General features: G+C 43.1%; 1 protein-coding gene across 2 annotated transcripts in view; it reads left to right on the plus strand.

Annotated features, from left to right (window-relative positions):
• The window catches only part of KCNH1 (potassium voltage-gated channel subfamily H member 1), a 466,372-nt gene that overhangs the window by 356,483 nt on the left and 94,403 nt on the right, over positions 1-15,486 (plus strand). For both annotated transcript variants that reach the window (XM_010372506.2, XM_010372507.2), the window contains exon 10: positions 12,868-13,064. In XM_010372506.2, coding sequence (XP_010370808.1) covers positions 12,868-13,064 — 197 coding nt within the window. The remainder of the gene's footprint in view (positions 1-12,867; positions 13,065-15,486) is intronic.

Below are 15,486 nucleotides of genomic sequence, written 5' to 3' on the forward strand. Positions count from 1 at the left end.
AACCCAGCTCAACCAGCTGTCTTCATTCCCAACCACCCAACTTTTTTCCTGCGTTTTGGAAAAATTGTCTATTTATTTCATGTATATCTAAATTATCTCGCCTCACCATATAAAGGCCAACTCCATTCTCATCTTCTCTATGAAACCTCAGTAGTACTGCCTAACCCTGCCTCTCCCATATCTCGGTATTACATTTTGTTACTATTGTTTTATACTTCACTGTTACACACATATTAAGTTTTGTCTCCTTACATTGTAAGCATCATCTCTGTATCATCTCTTTGAAGATAGAGATGATCTCATAGCCTTTTGTTTTATCCCCCAATCACTGGAATTCTGCCTGATCCATAATAGGTGAGGCCAGGTTGTTGAACTGGGCTGAATTGCGTGGAGAGAGATGGTAAGACATAACCCCATCTTTGGAAACTTTCAGTCGACTCACTGCTTGGGAGAGAAAGTCAAGCACACTTTCCGTGGAACCTGGTGTATAATCTTACAGGTTCTTGGGTGTGTTTCATTGACCATATCTGTGGCTGACACACTCCAGTGTCCCATCTCTAATATAGAGATGGTTTGCAGAAGAGCATAACCATTGCACTCCTTTGTACCAACATCAAAAAACAAAAACAAAAACAAATGTTTCTTCAACATCTCTGAGATCTCCCACAAGACCTAGATTGAGACAAAACTTTTCTAGGCATAGATGCCCTTTAGAGAAGTAAAGTGAAATACAGGCCTATCTCTGCAGCCAAGGCCCCCTCAGCACCTCCATTCCTCGCTTTCTTTGTTGGTGTAAGAAATCCAAAAGAACATGTCAGTTAAGCACTAGACACCCCAGCACAATTAGATAAGACCTTAGAGTTAAGGCTTTATTCCTGCTAGTGTATTTTCACTACTTATATGCGAAAACAAGTTGATGAGATTTCCACTGTGTCTGTCTGTCTTTGATATATGTTCTAACGTCTGTAAACTGTAACAGATAAAACAAGGTCACATACTGCCAGCAGCATTTATTTTTTGCAGTAAGGATAAAAAGCAGAGCTTTGTACCTTTACTACAGATAAGAGACAGCAACATTTATAAGATGTCAAAACTTTGTTTACCTACTCTTCTCCCATGTGGGAGAGTTATTAAATGTTCAAAATCAACTTGGAAGACTGGACTCCAGCACCATTGGAGTGAGGCACAGAATGGGTGCTGGGTGCAGGGTTTCTGGCTGGTGCCTGAACCTGGCACACTGTGAGTCCTCACTAATCCTTGCTTTCTGGTCCACAGTCAGGGCTGGGCTGGAAAGTAAGTGATATTACCAAGGTTGCAGCTCTAGTTGCTGGAGCTTTTGCTCTGAATGTGCTGCCAGAGTCTTCACCATCATCTTACTGTTTAGTCCATCAGACACATGGAAGCTCATGCTTTTTCTTAGAGCAGGTGAAAAAAGCACCTTTGCATATACCTCTATTACAGAGGTCAATATATTGTACTGCCCCACTGGATCACGGACTCCTGAATTGGCTAGGTTGCAGGTTCAGCTGCTCCAACAGAAGCTGAAAAGAAAGGAAGCTTAGACAAGATGGAAGCTTATTCGCCTCTTATGTAGCAGTCCAGGTGTAAGAGGCCTGTTGTGGCAACCTCATGGTATTAGGCACCCAGCCTCCTCCTAGTATGGTACCTCACCCTAACTAGGTTGTTGCCCTTGGCCTCCTGGTCCAAGCTAACTTACATCCTTCTTCCTGCCAGTAGGAAGGTGAGGAGGTACAGGGAAAGGCAAACATGATCTTTCTCTTTAAGGAAATGATTTGAAATTGCACATATCCCTTCTACACACCTCCCCTTAGCTGGAACTTGAACAAATGGCCACACTTGCCTGCAATTTAGCCTTTATTCTGGTTGTCACTATGCCTAGCTAAAAGTCATGAGTTTCATTACCGTAAGAGGAGAGAACTGATTTGGAGGAAACAGCTGGAAACCTACCTAGGCCATTGCTCGGTAAGGTCAAAATTTTGTCTCCCGTTTACCTCTTTCCATCACCTAGCATTATGCCTACCCAAAGCAGGTGTCATTGAATGTTGATTGAAGAGGAGGGCTGCTTGAGGGAGGGAATGCAGAGGATGACACCCTGGGAACCTTGAATTTCCTTTGCCAGCATGGAGACCACGAGGCAGTCACAGGCAATCATTTAACGTCTTCAGAACTCACTTTTCTTTCGTTAAAATGAGGCTGATAATCCCTGAGGAATTTGCTTCACAGTGCTATTGGGAAGATTCTTCTTTTATGGTGGCTACTATTTATTGAACACCTACTATGTTCTAAGCATGGTGCTAAGTTATCTGTTGACATTCATTTATGTAAACTTTACAACAGCCCAATGAGGTGGTGTCTTAGTCTATTCCAGCTGCTATAACAAAATAGCATAGACTGTGTAGCTTATAAACAACATAAATTTATTCCTCACAGTTCTGGATGCCGGGAAGTCCAAGATCAAGGTGCCAGCTGAGAGGGCTCACTTTCTGGTACAAAGATGGTGCCTTCTATCTCTGTTTTGGTACCCGTTCCATGCTGTTTTGATTACTATAGCCTTGTAGTATAGTTTGAAGTCAGGTAGCGTGATGCCTCCAGCTTTGTTCTTTTGGCTTAGGATTGTCTTGGCAATGCGACCTCTTTTTTGGTTCTGTATGAACTTTAAAACAGTTTTTTCCAATTCTGTGAAGAAAGTCATTGGTAGCTTCATGGGGATGGCATTGAATCTATAAATTACCTTGGGCAGTATGGCCGTTTTCACATTATTGATTCTTCCTATCCATGAGCATGGTATGTTCTTCCATTTGTTTGTGTCCTCTTTGATTTCACTGAGCAGTGTTTTGTAGTTCTCCTTGAAGAGGTCCTTTACATCCCTTGTAAGTTGGATTCCTAGGTATTTGATTCTCTTTGAAGCTATTGTGAATGGGACTTCATTCATTATTTGGCTCTCTGTTTGTCTGTCACTGGTGTATAAGAATGCTTGTGATTTTTGCACATTAATTTTGTATCCTGAGACTTTGCTGAAGTTGCTTATCAGCTTAAGGAGATTTTGGGCTGAGAAAATGGGGTTTTCTAAATATACAATCATGTCATCTGCAAACAGGGACAATTTGATTTCTTGTTTTCCTAACTGACTACCCTTTATTTCTTTCTCTTGCCTGACTGCCCTAGCCAGAACCTCCAACACTATGTTGAATAGGAGTGGTGAGAGAGGGCATCCCTGTGTTGTGCCAGATTTCAAAGGGAATGCTTCCAGTTTTTGGCCATTCAGTATGATATTGGCTGTGGGTTTGTCATAAATAGCTCTTATTATTTTGAGATACATTCCGTCAATACCAAATTTATTGAGAGTTTTTAGCATGAAGTGCTGTTGAATTTTGTCAAAAGCCTTTTCTGCATCTATTGAGATAATCATGTGGTTTTTGTCTTTGGTTCTGTTTATATGCTGGATTACATTTATTGTTTTGTGTATGTTGAACCAGCCTTGCATCCCAGGTATGAAGGCCACTTGATCATGGTGGATAAGCTTTTTGATGTGCTGCTGGATCCGGTTTGCCAGTATTTTATTGAGGATTTTTGCATCGATGTTCATCAGGGATATTGGTCTAAAATTCTCTTTTTTTGTTGTATCTCTGTCAGGCTTTGGTATCAGGATGATGTGGGCCTCGTAAAATGAGTTAGGGAGGATTCCCTCTTTTTCTATTGATTGGAATAGTTTCAGAAGGAATAGTACCAGCTCCTCCTTGTACCTCTGGTAGAGTTTGGCTGTGAATCTGTCTAGTCCTGGACTTTTTTTGGTTGGTAGGCTATTAACTATTGCCTCAATTTCAGAGCCTGCTATTGGTCTATTCAGGGATTCAACTTCTTCCTGGTTTAGTCTTGGGAGAGTGTAAGTGTCCAGGAAATTATCCATTTCTTCTAGGTTTTCTAGTTGATTTGTGTAGAGGTGTTTATAGTATTCTCTGATGGTAGTTTGTATTTCTGTGGGGTCGATGGTGATATCCCCTTTATCATTTTTTATTGCATCTATTTGATTCTTCTCTTTTCTTCTTTATTAGTCTTGCTAGCAGTCTATCAATTTTGTTGATCTTTTAAAAAAAACCAGCTCCTGAATTCATTGATGTTTTGGAGGGTATTTTTGTGTGTCTATGTCCTTCAGTTCTGCTCTGATATTAGTTATTTCTTGCCTTCTGCTAGCTTTTGAATGTGTTTGCTCTTGCTTCTCTAGTTCTTTTAATTGTGATGTTAGGGTGTCAATTTTAGATCTTTCCAGCTTTCTCTTGTGGGCATTTAGTGCTATAAATTTCCCTCTACACACTGCTTTAAATGTGTCCCAGATATTCTGGTATGTTGTATCGTTGTTCTCATTGGTTTCAAAGAACATCTTTATTTCTGCCTTCATTTCGTTATGTACCCAGTAGTCATTCAGGAGCAGGTTGTTCAGTTTCCATGTAGTTGAGTGGTTCTGATTGAGTATCTTAGTCCTGAGTTCTAGTTTGATTGCACTGTGGTCTGAGAGACAGTTTGTTATAATTTCTGTTCTTTTACATTTGCTGAGGAGTGCTTTACTTCCAACCGTGTGGTCAATTTTGGAATAAATGTGATGTGGTGCTGAGAAGAATATATATTCTGTTGATTTGGGGTGGAGAGTTCTGTAGATGTCTATTAGGTCTGCTTGGTGCAGAGTTGAGTTCAATTCCTGGATATCCTTGTTAACTTTCTGTCTCGTTGATCTGTCAAAAGAGACTCTCAGCTGTAGGTCTGTTGGAGTTTGCTTGAGGTCCACTGCAGACCCTGTTTGCATTGGGTATCAGCAGTGGAGGCTGCAGAAGATAGAATATTGCTGAACAGCAAGTGTTGCTGTCCGATTCTTGCTCTGGAAGTTTCATCTCAGGGGTGTACCCTGCCATGTGAGGTGTGAGGTGTCGGTCTGCACCTAGTGGGGGATGTCTCCCATTTAGGCTACTCAGGACCCACTTGAGCAGGCAGTCTGTCCTTTCTCAGATCTCAACCTCCGTGCTGGGAGATCCACTGCTCTCTTCAAAGTTGTCAGACAGAGGCATTTACCTCTGCCTAGGTTTCTGCTGCTTTTTGTTTAGCTGTGCCCTGTCCCCAGAGGATTATACAGAGGCAGGCCGGCCTCATTGAGCTGCAGTGGGCTCCACCCAATTCGAGTTTCCTGGTGGCTTTGTTTACCTACTGAAGCCTCAGCAGTGGCGGGCACCCCTCCCCCACCCTCGCTGCCACCTTGCAGTTAGATCTCAGACTGCTGTGCTAGCAATGAGGGAGGCTCTGTGGGCATGGGACCCTCTGGGCCAGGTGTGGGATCTAATTTCCTGGTGTGCCGTTTGCTAAGACCCTTGGTAAAGCGCAGTATTAGGGTGAGAGTTACCTGGTTTTCCAGGTGTTGTGTGTCTCAATTTCCTCTGGCTAGGAAAAGGAATTCCCTTCCCCCTTGCGCTTCCCAGGTGAGGCGATGCTTCACCCTGCTTCAGCTCTCTCTGGTCGGGCTGCACCCGCAGACCAGCCCCAACTGTCTGACATGCCCCAGTGAGATGAACCCTGTACCTCAGTTGAAAATGTAGAAATCACCCGTCTTCTGTGTCACTCACACTGGGAGCTGGAGGCTGGAGCTGTTCCTATTCGGCCATCTTGGGCATGCCCCCCTCTTTTTTTTTTTTTTTGAGATGGAGTTCACTGTTGTTGCCCAGGCTGGAATGCAATGGCACAATCTCGACTCACTGCAATCTCCACCTCTTGGGTCCAAGCAATTCTCCTGCCTCAGCCTACTGAGTAGCTGGGATTACAAGTGCTCGCCGCCACACCTAGCTAGTTTTTGCATTTTTGGTAGTGATGGTGTTTCACCAAGTTGGCCAGCCTGGTCTCAAACTCCTGACCTCAAGTGATCTGCCCACCTCGGCCTCGCAAAGTGCTGGGATTACAGGTGTGAGTCACTGCGCCTGACCAGGGCAGTCATCTTAATCATAAAGGTTCCATCTTCATGACCCAGATACCACCTACAGATCTCACCTCCAAATACCACTGTATTGGGAGTTAGGGTTTTAGCATATAAATTTGAGGGGGCGGGGACACAAATATTCAGACCATAGCAGGTTGGTAAGATTAGCCACATTTTATAGTTGAGTAAACTGAGATTGAGAGAGATTCAATAAGATGCCCAGTGCTATTCATTTACGTACACATTCAACAACCATTGAGTGCCTGCCATGTACCAGAGACAGTGCTGGGTATGCAGCGGTTCCAAGTACAATGGGTGTTTCCAGGGGGAAACATAGAGTGAGGAGGACATACATAATAGGGAGCTACTCTGCTCAAGGGATCAGAGAGGAGGTTTAGGCATATTTTGAAGGATGAGCAGGCATCATCCAGGCCAAGGAGTAGAGTGAAGTGTCTGGGACAGTGCTGGGAAAGCCCTGATGTGAGACAGGAGCCAAACTTAGAGGGACTCCAAGACTCCCAATGTGACTGGAGGGCAAGGAGTAGGAGGAGAAGTCCAGCAGGGCCAGCACGAGCCCTCGATGGGTTGAACCTGGGCTTGCAGCCAGCTTGTCTGCCCCAAAACTCATATTGAAAGAATAGATGATAAGTTATTGGAAAATGTGTTGAGGGCAGTACTGGAGAGGAGGAGATTTGGGCATATTCTCTTTTTGTGTTAGTCATGGCTTCACTAACTGAAGAGAGGGCCTGGTATGTGGTATAATCCAGGTGGTCTGAGAACTGAGCCCTTGTCATTGTCTTCCTGAGCTATCTAGTTCAGTATGCATGCACACATTCTGCTTAGGGCTTGCCTGGAAAGATTAACCCAGCTCCCTTTATCTGTCTTTTAAGCAGTTTTTCTCTTGGGCCAGTAGAGAGGATGCCCCTTCCTCAGAGCCTCTCTCAGCTATGTCAGGTCTCTGCAGCTGCATTTCATCATCCTGATGAAGTGAGTGAAAAAACCCGTCTTGTCCTGAAATGGCATAAGGACAAAGGACTTCCTGATACCCTAGGGAAGAGGAGTAAAGGCAATGGGGTAGGGGGAGGAGGGCAAACCTTACTGTACTCCGTGTTTCTGGCACCTCTCTCAGCCTCCCAGAGAAGCCCCCAACAGAGTAGTGGATCTAAACCTTTAAAGAGCTACTCACTCAACAAGTCAGTGTTTCTCACTGTCAGTGTACAGTGTGGAAGGTGCTGAGGTGAGTTTGCTGCCAAATGAGGAAACCAGGCACTTTCCTCCAAGGATTACAAAATATAACTCTCATTTCTACAGGCGAATGAAGGAAAAGATAATTCAAAATACAGGGTGGTTCAGAGGCTTCCAAATGGCTTTTCAGTTTTTTTTTTGTTGTTGTTTTGTTTGTTTTGTTTTGAGACAGAGTCTCACTCTGTCACCCAGACTGGAGTGCAGAGGCACAATCTCAGCTCACTGCAACCTCCATCTCCCGGGTTCGTGCCGTTCTCCTGCCTCAGCCTCCCGAGTAGCTGGGACTGCAGGCACCCACCACCACACTTGGCTAATTTTTTTTTTTTTTTTTTTTTTTTTTTTGCATTTTTAGTAAAGATGGGGTTTCACCATGTTAGCTAGGATGGTCTTGATCTCCTGACCTCATGATCCACCCGCCTCAGCCTCCCAAAGTGCTGGGATTACAGGCGTGAGCCACCATGCCTGGCCATAGCTTTTCAGTTTTGCTAAAGAGGCAGATCTTTGTGCCTTAAGGCATTGCTCATGCTGATCCCTCTGCCTGGAATCATCTCCATGCTTCAGCTTTATGCTGCTTAACTTGAACTCATCCTTCAGGTTGAGGCTCAGACATCAAATCTTGGAAGACTTCCCTTATAACCTTGAACTTGAGCTGGATACCCCTCCTGGACTCTCCCTTGTTATAGGCCCTAACACATTACAGTCACCTGCATCTCCTTCCCTCACTGTATCTGCTGTTCTGCTGTTACACCTCAGCCCCTAGAACAGTGCCTGGCAAAAGTTGCATGAATGACTGAATGAATTTGTTTAAATTGGTTTGGGTCTAGAAATAATGATCTCAATAGCAGATAGTGAGTTTAATATTAGAATTATATTTTGTGGAGTACATTATAACACTGTGAGATTGTCCTTAAAATAGCATATAATAGGGAATAGTGAAGACAAGCAGCCAGAAATTTCATTTTTTTCTGATCTCCCAGGTCTGCCAAGCTCACTCAGAGCCTGTCTTTGAATAAACAGCGCCTTCTCTCGAGGGTTCCAAGACTTAGTTGTAAAGTTCAGATCAGAATTGTTTCCCTGTAACTCTTTAACCTCAGGAAGACTATTGATCCTTCCAGGGTCCCAGAGTTCCAGCATCTCTTGAATTCACCCTGGTAATCCCATTTCACCCCACTCACCCGCCTTCAGCTTCCTCAAGTGGCTGGCTGTTCTAGCCTTTGCCCTTCATTAAACCAAATTGCCTGCAGGGACTTGGTTTTCTTCTGTGCTGTGCCCCTCCCTGGCCCTGTGCCACCTCAGCCCTGTGTCCCACTTCCCAGCTATGTTTTGTGGATGTTCTTCAGTCCTATGTTGGTACCCCATAGGGCTGTTTAGAGTCCACTGCAGAATTGGAGGTTCAGTAAAGACAGCTGCATATAATTGAGGGGAGGAGGAGGAGGATTAATTATTACTGAGATGTTCGCCTGGAGTTTTAATTAGCCTGCCTTTCCTTACTTCCCTCTTTTTTTTCCCCCCAGCTCAGAATGTCCTCTTAGAATGTTAGTATTTTAGAGACTTGGAACATTAGGTTTTAACATTCTGCACCCAGAGCCTCAGTGTAATAAATAAATCAATAGGCTGATTGCCTCCAGTAGCTTGATTGCTGAGTGCATTGGGGTACCTTTTGTTCTTGAGTGAATGATCATTTCATACACTGGCAAATGAGAAACAAATGTGGGTGTAGTGCTTGTCCGGGCTTCTGATTTGCAAACCTGACCTGGGAACTTATTATTTCCAGCATTGTGTGTGACTTATGAGCAGCTTGCCAAATGTTCTGTCTCCTTCCCCTTGACAGTTCTCCCAAGTTATGTGTGTTATAAAAACATTTTGCATTTGCCAGAATAGTCCTGAGTTTGTTTTGGATCTGACAGGTCCTCTGATATTACATTCTTAAATCTCACTAACAGATAATTTATACCAAAACTACTGCCTTGACAGGAAGTAAAGTTATATGATTTTCAATTTGGGTTGAAAATCAACTCAAGTTATGACAATACTGAGACTCTTAGACCCTACAGATTAATCATGATTATCTTACCGTGAAATACTTTTTGTAGTAGGAACTACCCTCCATTTATTTTTTCTGTCAAAACCTGTGATTGGAAAATGTTTCATAATGGGAATATTGTCATTTCTACAGATGCATTTATTTCGTGGTGTATTCCAACCACAATATGGTTGCCCCTTGTTTTATGCAATAGGTATGCCCCTGAAGAGTTGCTTATAAACTGAATTTTTATAGATATATTTATAATTACATGCACATGCAGTGCTACTATTTTACCTAATAGTTTCTTTTGTAATTAGAAAAATGACTCCCAAATTCATCTGAGAAGTGTAACACTCATGTACTGGGTCTTGTTTAGATGAAGTAATCTTAATACAAATCAGGCAAGATTATCAGCTAGCTTCTACTCTCAATAGTGCTGGCTTATAACACATTTCATCCCAATAGGAGACTGCAGGTTTTATACATTCTACATTTTCTCACAGATATTCAAACGCTTCCAGAGGAAAATCTGCCCCTCTTAGAGCCACCCCTTGCTCTGTCTTCTATAGTTCTTTCAGGGAAGGAAGAGGGGGATGCCAGCTCAGAGTTGGGATGATTTGTGATGTTCTGCTGGAATATTACATAACCTAGCAGGTAATTTTTTTTGAGACAGGGTCTTGCTCTGTAGCCCAGGCTGGAGTGCCCGATTATAGCTCACTGCAGTCTCAAAATTCTGGACTCCTGAGTTCAAGCAATCCTCCCATCTCAGCTTCGTGAGTAGTTGGAACTACAGGTGCATGCCACCATGCCCAGCTGTTTTTCATTTTTTGCAAAGGCGATGTCTTGCTTTGTTGCCCAGGCTGGTCTCAAGCTCCATGATTCTGTGTATTCTGGCTCTCTATTGCTATGTAGCAAACCACTCCTACATTTAGTGGCTTAAGAAACTTATTATTGTCTCTTCCATTCTGTGGGTTGTTTAGCTCAGCTGGTTGGTTGTCACTTGCACTTCCCACATGTGGGTGCAGTCAGGCATTGACTGGGGCTGTAGTCATCTGAAGGCTGGACTGGGGAGGACAACTAAGATGGCTTCTTGACATGACTGGCAGTTGAGACTGTCAGCTGAGAGCTCAGCTGGGCTGTGGGCCCCAGCACATACATATGACCCCTTGTGTGGCTTGTGCTTCTCACTTGTTGATTGGGTTCCAAGAGGGACAGTCCCAAGAATGAGTGTTCTCAGAGATCCAGGTGGAGGCTGCAAGGCTTCTTATGACCTTGACTCAAAATCCCAGAACATCGCTTCTTCCACATTCTATTGGTTGAGGCCAGTGAGTGACTAAGGCCAGCCCAGATTCAAGGGGAGGGAATTAGACTTCACCTCTTGATGGGAGTTGCAGCATGTGTGTACTGCGGGGAAAAGAATGGGTAGGGCCTATTTTTAACTACCTACCATAATGTTCTGGAGGAAGGACATTCTCTTGAGGAACAAGATGACACAAATATGAAGGGTGCATAAGCCATTGTGGGCAGTGTAGGGAGGTTATATAATGCTTAATACATATAATATTTACAAATGAATTGGCCAGCCTTGTTGGTTAGAACTGAGTACTGGGGAGTACACAATAAATGAGCCTATTTCCATGGAAGCCAGTTAGCATCCTACAGAGAGAAACATTCTCCTTTACTGACCCCAGCCCTAAATGAGCCACCTATGTTACAGATGTTTGAAAAAAGAACTTAGTTAGAGAATCTAAGTAGCACAGTTTTAAAGACATATTTGCCTAGAAACTACCCCAGTATGTATCCTATTCACATTGACTCAGTAAAACCATCTTCGTAACTTAGAACCACAAACACATAAAGAACTGTGAAGTAGTATGTCTGGTATAAATGTTTTTCAGCTCACATTTTGGAGGTGCTTAGGGAAGGCTGTGCCCACAGATATCTTACATACTTAGAATGGACACTTTTTGATGTTTGAGGTAAAGTCAAGTTCTATCCATGTACTTGGAAGTATAATTACCTCCTTAGCTTTAATCAGGAAAACAGCTGGCCTGTTAAACACACTGAGCTACAGGTCCTTTGATTTCAGCTGTGGAGCTTGGCCGATCTGGATGCACAGGCTGACAACTCCCTTGAATACATTACTTTTCACCCTTGGTAGCATTTTTCCCTTCTCCTGCGTACTCCTTGTTGGCTCCCTGGGGATTCAAATTTGTGTTTATCGTGCTGAAAATTTAGAGGCAAGATAAACAACATTTTAAACTATTTATAACCAGAGGCTATGCCAGAAATGAATTAGGCTTTGCATTTGACATATGTTAAAATGTTGCTTGCTGGCAACGGTAGAAAGAATATCCCTAGGTGTGAAAAGCAGATGGTTAAAGACGACTGATAAAGTTTTGACCCAGAATATGGCTATATGGGATTAGTACTTGTCTTAATTTGGGCTTCTATAACAAAATACCTTAGACTGGGTAACTTATAAACGACAGAAATTTATTTCTTTTCAGTTCTGGAAGCTGGAAGTCTGAGACCAGGGGCTGGTATTGTCAGGTTCTGGTGAGGGCCCCCTTCTGGTTTGCAGACTGCCTACTTCTCATTGTATCCTCACATGATAGAAAGAGCACAGGAGCGCTCTTAGGAGTCCCTTTTATAAGGACATTAATCCCATTTATGAGACGCTCCACCCCCATGACTTAATTACCTCCCAAAGGCTTCACTTCCTGATATCATTGCACTGAGGTTTGGATTTTAACATATGAATTAAGGGGGAAGGGCACACACATTCAGTCCATAGCATTATTCTGTTGACTTATTAAATGTATTCTTGTGGAATGCTAGGGATAGAGAGGATCCGGAGATGCCATTTATATAGGGCCCATATTTTTATACCACCAGGAGGACATTTAGCAAGGGTAAGAAACATGTTCTGGAAGGAGGTATGGGAGAGAGGCTGAGAAAGAGGCACTATACAAACATAAACCTTAGGGTGGTGGACACACTGTGGTAAGGAAAGAACTCTGTCTGACTTCTTCCATGTGGATCATCCCAGAGAGAGACCTCTCTTGCTCATTAGATTTCTGATGAAGAGTCCACATGCTCCATTAAATATTCACCTCTCAGTCACACTAGTATAGACCCACCGCAGTCTACCTCCGTTCTTTCCTTCTGCCTATAAATATTGGTTGAGCTCCTACCTTGTGCAGGCACTGTGTTATGTGGATGAATAAGACACATGAGCTATCAAGTTGAAAGACATGCAATAAACCAGTGAACAAGTAATATAATGAAAGATTATGATTAGTGTTATGGGGGAGAAAAGGGGTGTGATACAGAATAATGGGCATGTGTGTCCTGTTTTGGATAGGATGATCAAGATAACCCTTTGAGGAGGTGACATAAATGATTTCAAAGTGATTAAACTTTGGCATGTGTTAACTGCTACTTAAACATTTCTTAAACTGCACGTTGTTAAGGTTCATGTTAAAATAGTGTTTGCCTTTTCTGAGCCCAATCTGCAGAATGCTGAATGGACAGCAATTCTGGGGAATAGAGGGAAGCCAGCTGGATGGGCAGACCTCTCCTGGCAAACATGTTCCTCATGACCACCTTCTCTCCTTAGGAAAAGGAGACGTGTTTGGAGATGTGTTCTGGAAGGAAGCCACCCTTGCCCAGTCCTGTGCCAATGTGAGGGCCTTGACCTACTGTGATCTGCATGTGATCAAACGGGATGCCCTGCAGAAAGTGCTGGAATTCTACACGGCCTTCTCCCATTCCTTCTCCCGGAACCTGATTCTGACATACAACCTGAGGAAGAGGGTGAGCTAAAAGTTTCAGTTGTTTTCTACAAAGAACAGTCCCTGTGCACTTTGGATAATCACTGTGACTAGAAAAGTCCCTTTGCTGTTTATTTAAGTAGAGTAATTGGTTCTAAAGAGGTTCTGTTTGTTGTTTGCTCTGCTTTGCTATAAAATGGAGGAGAGAGGGGATGTTGCTAGATTAGGAGATGGATCCATTTTGGTGCAGAAGGGATTTATTCATGTGTGTGCTGGGGGCAGGGATGTGGCTTTTTTTTTTTCCCCCCTCATCAATATCTAGACCTCCTAGCATTTTGAAAAGATGAGTAAAGCATGAGGTTGCTAGTCAGCAAAATGGCTCTGTGGGGCTACTTAATTACTACAAACTGAATTCTCTGTGTTGACTGGGATTTGCTGAGTAGTGTGAAGCCATTAGCCTGTCAGCTAGTAATGATAATTTTTTAACAGATATGAAAATGACTTAGTTGGGTCCAGAGAATAAGAGAGACATGGAATTTGTTTGTCTAGAGAATATTTTGCATGCAACTACCAACTAAACTGGTTGAGAAATGATTGGTGGTTTAAGAACCAGAAGATTTTTTACCTGAAGTTGTTTCTTCCACTCTCAAATCATCAGAACTGCTCCATCTGTCTCTGTGAGGATTAAAGTATTGGTCTCATACTTTTGGGGTTTTTACGACGGATTTTCTTGCACTTCATCTCTCCAACTCTTTTGGTTTAAACAATAAGATAGCTCTGCACCTGGAGAAATCATATGGAAAGGTTGTCATAGGAATCTTTCCTAAAATGACTTCATAATCTTTCCCCCAACTTGCTTCTTGTCTCATGGTTCCTGTTTACATTGTCTGATTTGTCCTGGAAAACCCTGGCATCAACGTTGATGCTGCTTTTCCCTCTCTGAAGCCTCGTGTTACTCATCAGATCCTGTTGGTTCTATCTAAGCTCTCAAATCTAAGTCAGTACTTTGCTTTCATCCTCAAGGCCCCCACAGAATTCTCAGGACACAAAGCTCTTCATTAAAAACCTTCCTCATGCCCTAGCTGGATCATGCAATGGGCTCCAAATTCACCTTCCTGCCTCATGGCTGCCCTCAGTGGAGTGCTTCTTTGTTATGGCTGCTTGACTAACCTTAAAAATCTGATCTGTCACTCTCCCACCTGACGAAAGGATAATATCTGTACCTTTCAGCATGGTGTATGTGGTTGTCCACATCTGGCCCAAACTTAACCCCTGAGCCCTAACCTCAACCACTTCTCTATATGCCCACCCTTCCCACCCTGAATTGCCACCATGAGAATTCCACACAGTCCTCCAAGCACATGACACCCCTTCAAAGTGCTGTGTCTCTGCCTGCTGCTTTCCCAACCTGGAATTCTTTTCTGTATGTGACAAACCCCTGTTAGCCCTAAAAACTGCTGAAATGTTTACTTTTTTATTCATCAAACCCAGTATTGTACCAACTGAATTAGACTAGACTTATAAAACCCAATGATACTCAGTTCCCTATCTCCAGGAACCTAAAGTCTAACAGAAAAGTTAACACAAGAAAGATAATTGTGTAGAAGATGGTAAGTACAGTGATTGTGATTTGAACAAGGTATTATGGGAGCATAAAGGAGGCGGACAGCTAAAGGGAGTCAAGGATTAACTGTCAGGGGTGATACCTGAGCTGAGTCCAAAGAACGAGTTTGCCAAACAGAAGGGACCGATGATCTACTGGGAGGGGAAATTTGCACAAAGTCTGGAGAAAGGAAACAACCCTTTGTCGTCTAAGTCCTTTGTACAAGGTTCCAGTGCCTGTCACTGGGCTACCCCAGCAATATTCCTCAACCCGTTTTAAATCCCTTGGACTATCTTGTGGGTCCCTGCACAGAGACCTGTGAAGGCAAGGGCTTGGTGCCTTAGTATCCTCAGTGTATAACCAAGTGTGGGGTGCCTAGAATTAATAAAAGTTTGAGGATGGCAAGGAGAAACAGATGGGATCTCTGGGCCTCTACTTCCACATTATAAAATGCAAGATTGTGGCGAGATGGTTTTTATAGTTCTGTGGTTTGAAACCCGGCCATTTAAATTCTAGTGGAGGGTGGGCGGTGGTGGAGAAATGTGCATCCAATGTTCTTCCTGGTTGATCTGTTGGTTGGGAACATAGGATGCTTGCTGGTGATACATTTAGCCAAGTGGATTCTCTTATAGTCTATTTTTTGATGTATTCCTTCTTTCTGTGAAAGCAAGTTGATTATAATCAGCTTTCAGTGTTGCTGATAATATAGGTTGAAAAAATATGCAATTTGGGTTATTTGGAGGAGTAATCTTCTTGGAATAATTGTGGCTCAAGTAAATCTGTCTTTAAAAAAAACACAAGAATGACAACAAAAACAGTGACACCTCAGTGGTCAGATTTTTTCTATAAGTACAGAGTGATA

This window comes from Rhinopithecus roxellana, chromosome 8 (assembly GCF_007565055.1).
Source record: "Rhinopithecus roxellana isolate Shanxi Qingling chromosome 8, ASM756505v1, whole genome shotgun sequence".
In the NCBI taxonomy this organism is placed as follows: domain Eukaryota; kingdom Metazoa; phylum Chordata; class Mammalia; order Primates; family Cercopithecidae; genus Rhinopithecus; species Rhinopithecus roxellana.